We start from the raw sequence: 12,593 nt of genomic DNA, 5'->3' as shown, positions 1-12,593 counted from the left end.
GTTCTTATAGTTCTAATACTGCCATCTCTCTCATTTTGTAATAAGGAAGAAGGTCTAACAGGAACTTGAGTAACTTGTTGCCCCAAATGGCAGTGTTTGGACCCAAACCCAGGCAATTTAATTTCATGACCTTTTCTCTTGACCAGTGCTCTACACTGATGGATGGTGTTTGATATTTTCTAACACCTTTGGGTGCAAGTAACTAAAATCCAAAATATATTGGTGTACTAAATAGCAATTTATTTTTTCTCATTTAATAGGAAGAATGGAGCTAGATAGCTAGCTGCTCGTGTCAGTTGAGTACTTTAGCAGGGCCAGGACCAGTGACTCTGTGGTTCCTTGGCCTTTCCCTAATGACCACTCAGTTTCAATCATCATATCCCCATCTAGGGCAAGAAAGACGGGGGGGGGGGGGAAGAATTGGCACTAGCCATAGCTGTATGAGTCATCATGAAAGCAGAAACATTCTCATGTGTACATTTCATTGCTTGAAAACTGTTTCCTGGGACCACCCCTAACTGCAAGGGTGGAGACAGCCCAGGAAAGGGCGTTGGGATGACTGATAACCAGCCTTGGGTCAGAGCTGCAGAATCTACAAGCTGTGCAGGTATTTTTCAAATGTTCAGCTTCATTTTTTTTTTTCCAAGTGAAAAGGCTGTGATTCTCATCTGGCTAACGCCTAATGTATTTATTCTTGCCTTGTTTCTTAGAGTATGTTCCCAGGAGGTAAGAGAAAGCTGTAGCTCTACTGAGTCAGGACTCATTGGTTGCAAGTAGCATAAACCTCAGTAACTTATCCAATATTTATTAATTAAGCACGTATTATATTGTAGAGACTCTCCTAGGCCCTGGGGATATCAGTGAACAAAACATTTTTTTTAAAAAAGCAAAAAATTTTAAAAAGGGCATCTCGTAGAACCCAAAGACGGAAATGGAGCAGGTCTCAAGAGGGTTGGAAACCAGAAGCTGAGAAGCTACTAGAATTCCAAGCAGATCTCTGAGCATATCTCCATCATTCTGCTCACTCTGTTTTTGCTTAGTTCTTAGTGTGCACAGAGAGTAGAAGAGGGTCAACCTGCATAGCATGAGTTTTCATTATCTATTCATGCAAACAGCTCATGCTGAACCATAGTCTCCAGTCCCAACTCTAAAATCTGAGGCAAAAGAATTTGAATCCACTGAGGCCAGAGACCATCTTCCCCTGTGCGTGAGAGATGCACTTACAGGGGTCAAATAGAAAGGTGTCTCCCTCACAAAGCTTGCCGTTGCTGCCACCCACCTCCAGGCTTATTGGTACCTTTTAGACACTTTGCCCATGGTCCATGCCAAGAATCCCATCTGCCATCCCAGAGGTTTGAAGGTTCACCCTACCTTGAAGACCACATTTGTTTATCTGCCTGGGTCAAGTTTCTTTTGAATGTTTTCAAATCACTCTGGGGCTCTAATGTGTTGTATCTTTTTTTCTGGACCCAGCTCTTGTCCCTGACTTCCAAATTATGGGAGAACTGAGGCTTACTTCACTTCAGGCCAAGACTTCAGAAACCCACACCTTCACTAATCAATTTGGTTTCAAAGTACACACTGCAGCGTGGGTCGGGATATTTTTTTATGACCCATATGAACCATAAGCTAGTGCGATACGGCAGGTGGTGGTTTTTCTTAAACCTTCCCTTTGTTTTATACCAACCATTTTTCCATTTAGGGATAAACGGAATTGCTGACCTGCTGCTGATCTGTTTCTCTGCAGGCTGTGGATTCCCCTCCTCAGGGAAGAGGATGGGCAGGCTGGGGCTCCTGGGGCAAGTCTCTACTCTCATCAGCGTCTGCCACAGTAGGTGAGCAATCATGTTGCTTTGGAATAAAGTTCAGAAGCCTAATAGGGTGTGATATTTTGATTGTAACATATATTGATGGAGTTTAATATTAACCCACGAGATGCCCTTATTTTCTCCATTTTACAAATAAGAAACTGAGTCACAAAGCAAATTAACACCAAAGACAAGAATGTGTGGGTTGGGATTTGAAAACCATGTAGTATGGCTTTTTAACCACTCTTAAATGTCTCTAAAAATGTTAAGATTTGAACTTTTATAATACATTCTCCAATCTTTTTTTTTTTCATCCCTTGACTTTTTTTAAGTGTACAATTTCACCTACTCCTTCAACAAATTTGAGGTATCTTGATAGAAAGTATTTCATCAGCTGGACATTACAATATAAATAGAACAAAATATGAAGATAGGAAGAATATATGTGATAAAGACTAATAGAGTTACGATAATAGAGCACTGCTATTAACTCTGGCTTCCTGGCTATTAGTGTGTGTGTGTGTGTGTGTGTGTGTGTGTGTGTGTATAATTTATTTATTTATTTATCATTGAATGATAAAATTTAGTTTATCTAAATAAATCTATTTTATTGGTTTTAAGTTTTAAAAGATACTTCCCATGTTTGTTCTTATACAAAAGAAAGCGTCTTTACCAGAGCAGGTTGGTTAAGAGATCCTTCCTGTTCCACTCTTCATGGAAACTGAGGGTAGAACTTCACCATATTGGAGGTGACTCAGCAAAGGCAGCCATTTTTGAAGGTGGAGGGTAAGGAGAAGGGCGGGGAAGCCATGGGTCACCTGGCTTCAGCTCCTGGCGGTGAGGAGCTTGTGCACCATGGATTGGACCAGTCATTGTTGCTTCAAAATCCAGAAGGGGTGGGAAGACCTTGAGGTGCCCCTCAAGGACTTCATGGTCCTCACCTCAGTGGACCACGGCCACAAAGAGCTTAGGGGCCTGACCTCTCACTTCATGGGCCTTCGACTGCCTGGAAGGCCAGAGAGATTGCTTTCCCCTAATTCCATCTCCTTTGAGTGTCGGTTTTCTCAGAAGGGATCCAGCAAGAAAGAGCTAGTGGCCAATAATGTCAGTCTCTGGTGGGATCCTGGGGAGCAGACTTTCTCTATTGCTAATGGAAGAAGGGATCAGGGATGGCTTGGAAGCCACCTAGGCTGATGACAAAGTGAACCAAACTGAAGTGAAGGAGCCTGTTTGGCTTTCTGGGTACTCACAGGGTGAGGGTGAGCACCTGCAGGCCTCTTTCTTTCTTGGAAAAATGTGTGAGCTTCTAGTGGCCTTCCGATGGTCTCGTGAGAGGCTTGCTGTCTGAGCCAAGAAGTAAAAATGGAGAATCTGAAAGTTTCTTTAAAATTGGAATAAGTTATGGGGAAAAAATAATGTGGTCTCCAACATAATAGAGCTGTCTTCATGGTTTATATCATAAAATAAAATGTCCTGGCTGCTCCCAATTATATTAAAGTTCCAAACCACTGACAATGAATTTGGTGCTTCACGAGGTTCTATTAGAGGTGAAGGATTTACTTTCTCATTAAAATTTTAAAACCAGGGTTGGGGTGGTAGCTCAGCAGTAGAGCACTTGCCTAGCATGTGTGGAGGCCCTGGATTTGATCCTCAGCACCACACAGAAATAAATAAAATAAAAGGTATTGTGTCCGTCTACAACTAAAAGAAATTTTTTTTAATTTAAGTACAAGTTTATTCCACACCAAGTAATCATCTGTCCTGTGGGTCACAGTTGCAGGTGCTTTTTGTGCATCGTTAAAGTTGCACCTACCTGGGCATGGTGGTGCACACCTATAATCTTGGGTTCACAATAGTTGGAACTGTTTAGAGTTGGCAGGAGAATGATTTGGAAAGTGGCACTTTCTTGCAACGAGCACAGTACCAAAGACCTGGTCCTGAGTGCTACTAACTTGTCATTACAACAGATTGCCACTGCCTAGCTACCCCATGCACTTAACCTCAAGTTCTTTATTTGGAAAAGTGTGGGTCCATCCCATCTGAGGCAGGAGGATCGTGAGTTCAAAGCCAGCCTCAGCAAAATCAGGGTGCTAAGCAACTCAGTGAGACCCTGTCTCTTAATAAAATATAAAATAGGGCTGGGGGTGTGGCTCAGTGGTCAAGTGCCCCTGAGTTCAATCCCTGGTACCTGCCCTACACCGAGACCCCCAAAAAGGTGCACCTGCCTATAACTGCTCCACCAGTGGTTGGCCTGGCCAGCTGCCTGCCATTTCTTCTCATTATCCAACCATTTGACAATGGGCTTTTCTGGACTTTATAGGGCTTTCCATCGAGGCTGGGAATGTAGCTGAGCAGTAGAGTACTTGCCAGTGTGCATAGGCTCTGGATTCAGTCCCTGACGCTGAAAAAAATAAATAAAAAAGGTTTTTCACCTGCCAATGGATAACCTTCTGGTTGGATTTATTATCCAGCATCTTCTTAGATGTGTTATTGTAAACTGACTTTGGAACATCAACCTGGGTTTTAGTAGGCTGTGCTCCAAGGCCTCTGGGGTTTTTTTACCTGGTTCCAAATGCAACCAGTAGATGATGCTGACTCTACTGCTTAAAAAAGCAGGCTGAGCATGTAGCTCAGGGGTAGAGAGCACCTCTGGGTTCAATCCCTAGTGCCACCAAAACAAATAAGCAAAAATTATGGTGAGCTGGGCACAGTGGTGCGTGCCTGTAATCCCAGGTACTCAGAAGGGCTGAGGCAGGAGGATCACCATTCAAGGCCACCAATTTAGACAGATCCTATCTCAAAGTAACATTTTAAAAGGACTGGGAATGTAGCTCAATGGCAGAGCACTTGCCTATCATGCACGAAGCTCTGGGTTCAATCCCCAGTACCACTAAAAAAAAAAAAAAAAACAAAGATCTGTGTGCCTTCCTGGACTCTATGGCCTGTACTGAGCTCCTACCTTGGGACTGAGAAAGAAACAGCTTCCATTACGTACAGACATCATATCAATCCCAGGGCTTTGCAGCATTAACAGTTTATTATCATAAGGCAAAGAAACTTATTGGAAAACAGAGCACTCACAGCAGTAGACAAGCTCTTGAAGGTTTGTAAATTGCCTGTGGAAAGCAAAGAAAGAAAATAACCACATATTCAATTGCAATTGATTTCCACTCAGAAACCTCATGTTACCCCAAGGGTACTCCAGTTGCAGACGGGAGTGCAAAACACATAGTCCTTAACAAAACACAGAGCTGTCCATTGAACACTAGAAACAGAAGACAAAACTTCTTACAATTGTTGAAAAACTGGGGTCACAGTAGTTGGAACTGTTTAGAGTTGGCAGGAGAGTGATTTGGAAGGTGGCACTTTCTTGCAAGGAGCACGGTACCAAAGACCTGGTCCTGAGTGTCACACACCTGTCATCACAAGACATTGCCACTGCCTAGCTATACCATGCACTTAACCTCTGTGAGATTCAAGTTCTTTATTTGGAAAAGTGTGGGTCTGAGAACTTGAGAAATTCTAAGGCCCTTTCCAACTTGTAGAAAGTTATTCTGATTCCATATTCTGCAGGGGTGTATAGAAAGAAGCTGACATCTGTAACTTCTTCATCAAGTGGAAAAATACAGAAAATTGGCCACCTACTTCTCTAGTTTTTTGTTTGTTTGTTTTTGTTTTGTTTTGTTTTGTGGAACTGGGGATTGAACCCAGAGACTCTCACATGCTAGTGAAGCACTCTCCACTAAGCTATGTCCCCAGCTCTTTTTATGTTTTATTTGTGAGACAGAGTCTTGCTAAGTTGCTGAGGCTGGCCTCATAAACTTTTATCCTCCTGCCTCAGCCTCTCCGGTCATTGGGATCACAGGAGTGTACCACAGCATCCAGCTTTCTACTCTGTATTTGTTCATCTTATCTTTTACTTCACCCTTTGACCCTAGATTACGGGGAAATGATAAAAAGTGACCTTCCCATGTGTATATGAAATCAAACATTTCTCAGCCAACAGATCTTTTCAGAGAGGCCTTAACTCTTGCATATGGTTTCTCTGAAGCCACGCTATCGTCCCATTCTAAGAAGGCTTGATCATGTGTCTCCTGTGCCTTTGGACAAGTTTGTAAAATGCAACAAAAATATTTATTATTCCAGTCAGAAACCAGAGTAGGAAAGGTCAAAAGTATAGAAAAATGTAAAAAGAATATATTTTGATGGTAATTCTAAAATGATGATGTGACAACCACCAGCTATGATTTCCCATAAGCACCTTATAGACTCAACTCATTCTTAAAATTTATCGCTAAGCTAAGAGTAATAGACCAATAATGAAAATGAAAGTCGACAGGCTGCTAAGGCAAAGCCTCCGCGCACAGCAGAGCCATGTAGATCCAGATGCAACCAAAGGCCTAAATGTTTATTTGAAATTCTAGTTTTGACGGTTTTATGAGTCTAAACACCTTATGCAAGAGTACCTGGGGTTGGCAGGACGGTATATATGGAATATATCTGATCTGTATATTTACTTTTTTCAAAATCACCATGATTCCCTTTTCCCATCCTCTCCCAAGATGCACAATTTTTTTCCTGCTGCACATTTTAATGAAACCCTTCTACCAGCCCTGTCAAAAATAATGACAGTGTTTATTACAGAGAATGGCAAACTTGTCAGAATGGTACCGCAGTGAGAACACTTCCCTGTGTAAATCACTATCAATAGCACATGGATTCATTTTTGAAGGTGACATTGCTGAGGATGTGGAAATTCTCAAGGATCGTTGCTAGAAAAGGTAATCAGATTGATGCTTGGAGTTTGCAATCTATAAATAAAACGCAAGGGGTGGATGAGTTTCTGTTGGGTGCTAGGCAAGCATTATCAGTCCAGTTACACTTCTTGTCAACCTTGAGCCTAAAGAAATTTGAGCATCTGATTACACAGAGTGAACCCCCACCATCATAACGGAGAGCGAAGACTTTTCCAAAAGAAGGTGGATTGGCTTCTTGCTGCACTTTTGACAGCTTTAATTGAGCACGGCAGCATTGACTCTGTTTTCCTAAACAACTGCTCTTCGCAGCTTTTTGAAATACTTTGAATTCATTGCCAAAGGAGTCTGAAATGCAGTGAGTGTTTTAAAATTGCTTGATTTGTACAATTCACCCAAAGGGAGTGTAAATGAGTACAACTTTCAGAGGGACTCTTAGCATTACCTATAGAGTTTTGAATGCTCAGCGGTTCCCACGGTTGATCCTTTGCAAAGATCATTAACATATACATACAAAGGTGTTCAAAATGGAATCTACTCAGTGAATATTAACTGTGCCAGACACTGTCAGAGACACTTGAGATAAAGTAGTGAGCGAATGAGACAAAGGCCCCTTCCCCTAGTAGGGCTTCCATGCTAGTGGAAGGAGATAAACAATAAACAATGCACATAATGAATAGGAAGTTTACACAGAATGCCAGAAGGTGGTAAGTCTATAGAAATATATAATAAGTGGATCGGATCAGAGAGGTTAGGAGTGCAAATGGCGAGGATAGATGTTGGTTTGGTGGTATTTCAACAAAGACTTGTAAGGGGTGAGGGAGTTCACCATCCATGAAAAACTTGAAAGAACCATGGGATTTTTTTTGTTTCTTTGTTCATCCATAAAGAACAGTTAAAAAGTGATATAGTCATTCATTGGAATACTATGCAGCCATTAAAAAGAATAGGGTAGATCATAATTCTAATTTGGACACCCAAGAGAGGGATTGAGGCAGAGATTTCATGCACTCCACTCACTGTGACAGAGCCAAGGCTCCAGAAGCAAAAGGATTAGGAAGCAGAACTGGATGGAGAGAGAAGCAGAAGTGCAGCACAGTTTTGAAGCAGAAGCCGCAACCTGTCCCATGGGGAGCTTTGAGTTTGGGAGGACTCTTCAGAGACATCCCCTGTTGAAGCACAGGGCTGGGTCTTTGTATCACCAACTGCCCCACTGACCGGTCATTGTAGTACAGTTTTAGGAGAACCAACTCCCTGGCCAGGGCAATTCCCCTGGGAGGCGTTCCATGGAGGGCTGTCAGTAGACAGGCTCCCGCATGGGGAGGAGGAGCAGGGGTCCCGGGCAGCACACAGCAGCCACAGCTCTGTGCACAGGCCGACTCCCACGACTTATTGCCAGGTCCCAACACCTGTGGCGGGACAGCCATTTTTTTTTTTTTCCTTGAAAGAGGCCACAAGAAATAAGTGAGAATTGATATCTTTGGAAGGAAGAGTTTGACTTCAAGTCTTTTAGAAGCTTCAGTCACTCCTCATTTTGGAAGTCCCTCCTATATCATAGCAAATATAATAGTGTGCACCCACACCCCTCACCAATGTTATACCTGCACATAACTTTGTGAGTCAAATGTATTTGAATAGTAATTGAGATAAGTTGACCTAATGTTGTGTTTTGAAGACATTCAGTAAATATTGATCCATTTCTAACTTGCAACTTTCTTTCATGGTTTTAAAGTAACAATTTTTTTTCAGGTCTTAATTTATTTCCATAGTCTCCTATAAACTCATAGACCCTGTCGCCTCTTATGTCACTGGAAGCTGTCTACACAGAAAGAGATTGGGCCCGCCCTCCGTGTCCATGTATCTATAATTTTTGCATTTGCAAATTTATGAATTTTTTATTTTAAAAATAAGCACATGAAAAGATACTCCATTTTCACTAATTATCAGGGAAATGGAAATCAAAAACACCCTCATGCCTGTTACAGTGACTACTATAAAAAAAAACAAACAAAAAGATAAAGCAACTATGAATTTCCATACCAAAAAAAAAAAAAGGAAATAAGTATTGGTGAGAACGTGGAATAATTGGAACCCATATGTTCTGTTAATAAGAATGTAAAATGGCATAGCTGCTGTGGGAAACAGTATGGCCATTCCTCAACAAATTAAAAGCAGAATTACTATATAGTCTAGCAGTTCCACTTCCAATTATATACTCAAGAAAATCAAAAGCAGTATCTCAAAGAGACATTTGTACACTTATGTTCATAGCAACATTATTCACAGTAGGTAAAAAATGGAAGCAACCCGAGTGTCCATTGACAGGTGAATATATAAGCAAAACGTGGTCTATCCATACAATTGGAATATTATTTAGCCTTAAAAAGTAAGAAAATTCTGGCAAATGCTACAACATGGATAAACCTTGCAGAGAGTATGCTAGGTAAAATAAGCCAGCCACAAAAAGACAAATCTTGTGTGATTCTACTTGTGTGAGGTACTTAAAGGAGTCAAAATCAGAAACACAAAATAGAATGCCGGTTTCCAGGGATGGTAGAGAGGAAATGGGCATCACTGATAGGTATAGAGTTTCAGTTTCACAAGATAAGGCGAGTTCTGGAGATGGACGGTAGTGAGAGTTGTATAACATTGCCAATATATTTGTTACCACCATACTATACACTTAGAAGCAGTTACAGAGATACATTTTATGTTATGTATACTTTACCACAAAAAACATTTAGGGACAAAATTCAACCAGTTATATCAAGGAAATTACGTGGGATTTTTTTTTTTGGTTTCTTTTTAAAATGTCCATTTTTAAAAAAAAAAAAAAAAAAGGAAAGAAAAAGAATTTGTATTAAGAAACACCTGAAAGAGAAGAATCCTCCTAATGAGTTAGCCATTCCTTCTTGAGGTCCTCCGGCGGGTGAGACGATGGAAGTACCCACTGGACACCAGTCATGAGGCTGCTGTGAAGAACTGCTCTTGCTCCCCCACGTTACCCACGTGGTCAGAGAGGACCTCCCCCACAAGCCAATTACATCAACTTTTCATCTTTCCCTTCAAGGGGTTTTGGTCTTGGTAGAACTTACAGGAAGAAGGCTGGAGAGATCACAATGCTTTTGGAGAAGAAAATTTTTGTACTGACATGTAAGATGGCACACAGTGTCTAAGAACTCAGTCTGCACAGCACAGGAATGACCCTCAAGCATCAAGCTGTGCGCCCCACCGTGTGGTTGGGATGGGTTAGAGTCAGGTTAACACCCATGGAGGTGACCTTCACCTGGCTCTGTGGTCAAACTATGGTAAGTCTAGCTCGTTTTAGCATAAAACACCCTTTTTAAAAGGAGAAAGCTCCTGACCAAGGATCTGATTTCCAAGGAGGTACGGAAATGAGGCGAAAATGACATTTAATCAACATAAATGACATCTAAAATCTTCTCCGTATGACATAGTGAGTACATATGTGGGTCTAGACTCTGAAGGACCACGTTGGAACCCTGCACCTGTCACTGAGTGGCTCTGGGACCTTTTGCAAATGATTCCACCTTGACCAGGTCTCGGTTTTCTTGGGTGTAGAATGGGCTTCATAATATCCCTCTCCTCATAAAGTTGTTGAGATAATTACTGTACTGAAAATATTGAGCACAGTGCCTGGAACGTAGCGTGTGCTTAATAAACGTCCATTGCAGAGGTTTCACCCGCCTCTCCCCTATGATCTCGTCCCCTGGGAAGTAGGTGGGACAAGTCTCCTATCAGAGAAGATGCAGAACACTCTGGTTAACTGGCTCACCCGCATCAAATAGCTAGTGAACCTCAGAACTGGAATTCCCCCACCAGACTTTTGACTCCTTGTGTTATTTTCCACCATGTCAGAGGTGGTGAACTAAACATCAGCCCATCATGCAACGTTTATTTTGAAATGATTTCTACAACATTCTTTGCAGTACTCACCTTTTACTGCAATAAGAAAAGGGGTTCAGGATATTCCCCCTTTAGGCCATGGAATTTAGAGGGACTTCTTTTTCTTTTTTTCTTGTAGAATATTGAGGGTTCATGATGACATGAAGAAATTAACACAGAGATCTGTTGTTATTGTTTTTACTGGGGGAACCCAGTGAACATCTCTGGAAATTAATTACTCCTCATCGAAAGGTGACAGTAACTCCATGTGATTATTTCCTTGCTCTGGGCACTAGATGTCACACTAAGTAAAGTTTTAGAAGTCACTCTTCAAAGTAGGGTGTGGCAAAACGTCTAAACCTAGCTATGAAAAAAATTACAGCTTTTCCATAAAAATAAAGCTCAACTTTGTATTTCTAGTAGAATGCGGTAAAGATGTACTTGTACTAACAAAATTTTAAAAAAATAATGTCGAATCAGAAAATAGAGTAGCAGCCCATGTCCATGTCTGTTTTTAGGCACATTCCACTTATATGCACATGTAAGCGGTATTTCCTTCCAGAGACAAAGTGATTGTTTCAAGAGGCAGCTATACACACGTATCTGTGATCATGTGTGTCCAGAGATGAAGAAGGTACCCTTCCCTGGAGAAAGAACCAGATATGACCCTAACCTGCAAAGGGGAGGGAAGGGCAAAGAGAAGATGAGGGATATGAGGTTAATTAAACCTGAAATGGTCTCAGGGACGGATGTGCCATTACCTTTCTTGCTTGACTTAAGCAGAGAAGATTGGGAGCAGATGGCCAACCTCCTCCAACTCGATTATTCCTTGATTGTGATTCTCAGAAATCTAGATGAGAATCGTGGGTTGAGATTTGGATGTACATTCTCCTTTTGGAAAATATATGTGTTTTTTTTTTTTTAATGTTAAGGAACGTGGACTCGGTATGTAAATGAATTAGATTAAGTAATATCCTATAACTTGAATGTTACCGAAACTTCAAAAAGTTTCCACTGAAATGCTTGGAATTCATAGATAGGAAGCTTAGAATTAACTCAAGTCAGGTTTAGCAGTTTATTTTTTCAAGTAACTCAATAATGAGTTTGAACTCTGTCTAATGATCTGCCTGTGAATATAGACACATTTTTTTTCTCTTTGTAATTAAAGTTACAAAGTTTCTTCAATTTGGGGGGGGGAGGTCCTATATAGTATATAATGACAGGTGATTTCCACTGGATATGCTTGGTAAATATCAGTGCCTTCTTTGTGTTAAGATTACAGTTGATGAAAACTACTCGTTGGGTTTGGGACTCATCTGTGTCATCCTCTTATCCAGGAAATGGACAAATCGTCATTTTAAGTGCTTTCTAGTTCTGAGTCATTCTGTTTTGCTCTCGAATCCTACTGTGACTCGGGACTCCTTTCCCACTTATTAACATTGCTGCTGCCTTGTGTTTTAACAAGCTGAGGTTTCTGGAGAAATCCTTTATTTTCTCCCTGCATGCCAAGGGGGATGGTGAGCACTGGATGGGGACAGCCATGCTGTTTGTCTTTTAAGGACTTAAGCAACCAGTAGGACCATCAGTGGGTTATTCATTCCTCAGGCTTGGGAACTCACCACAGCTCATCATGGGGCCTCAAGGGGGGAAATCACTCCAGAGCAAAATGGGGATAAGACCATCTATCAAGTCAAGGGTTGGAATTTGTTCAGTGTGGATGGGACAGCCATCCTGTATCTCTGTATTCACCAGTGAGTTATTGAATCCTTGCTGCACTGGGATCTCAGAAATATAAGTATTGTCCCTGCCCAGGTAGAGTAAAATCCATACCTTTTAGCCTGGGTTCGGACCATTGCTACCAAAGACAAATTCTCAGAGCCACTGGGTGGCCTATGTGGCTTTTCTATTTGGAGATGTCAGCTCAAGACCCTTTGCAGTGACACTTGGAAGGAGCATATTCAGGCTCAGCTGATTTCAGTTCAACCAATATTTAACACCCTCAATGTGTTGGGTCTGCAAGGAATCAAAAAATGAATGACATGTGTCTACCATGAGGATAAGAGTAGCGCACTATTCATTGGCATTGTCTTGAGTTTGGAACCCCAGGGTGAGAAGCAAAGTCAGT

At 41.4% G+C, this 12,593-nt stretch overlaps 1 protein-coding gene across 1 annotated transcript in view; it reads left to right on the top strand.

The window, feature by feature from the left end:
* Positions 1 to 12,593, top strand: part of Fam114a1 (family with sequence similarity 114 member A1) — a 59,867-nt gene that overhangs the window by 17,385 nt on the left and 29,889 nt on the right. Inside the window, exon 3 of the mRNA XM_026385791.2 lies at positions 1,748 to 1,835. Within this exon, the coding sequence (XP_026241576.1) occupies positions 1,748 to 1,835 (88 nt within the window). The remainder of the gene's footprint in view (positions 1 to 1,747; positions 1,836 to 12,593) is intronic.

The sequence above is a fragment of the Urocitellus parryii genome, chromosome 10 (assembly GCF_045843805.1).
Source record: "Urocitellus parryii isolate mUroPar1 chromosome 10, mUroPar1.hap1, whole genome shotgun sequence".
Lineage (NCBI taxonomy): Eukaryota > Metazoa > Chordata > Mammalia > Rodentia > Sciuridae > Urocitellus > Urocitellus parryii.
The sequence above is the reverse complement of the archived record's forward strand: the minus strand, read 5'-3'. Positions and strand labels throughout refer to the sequence as shown.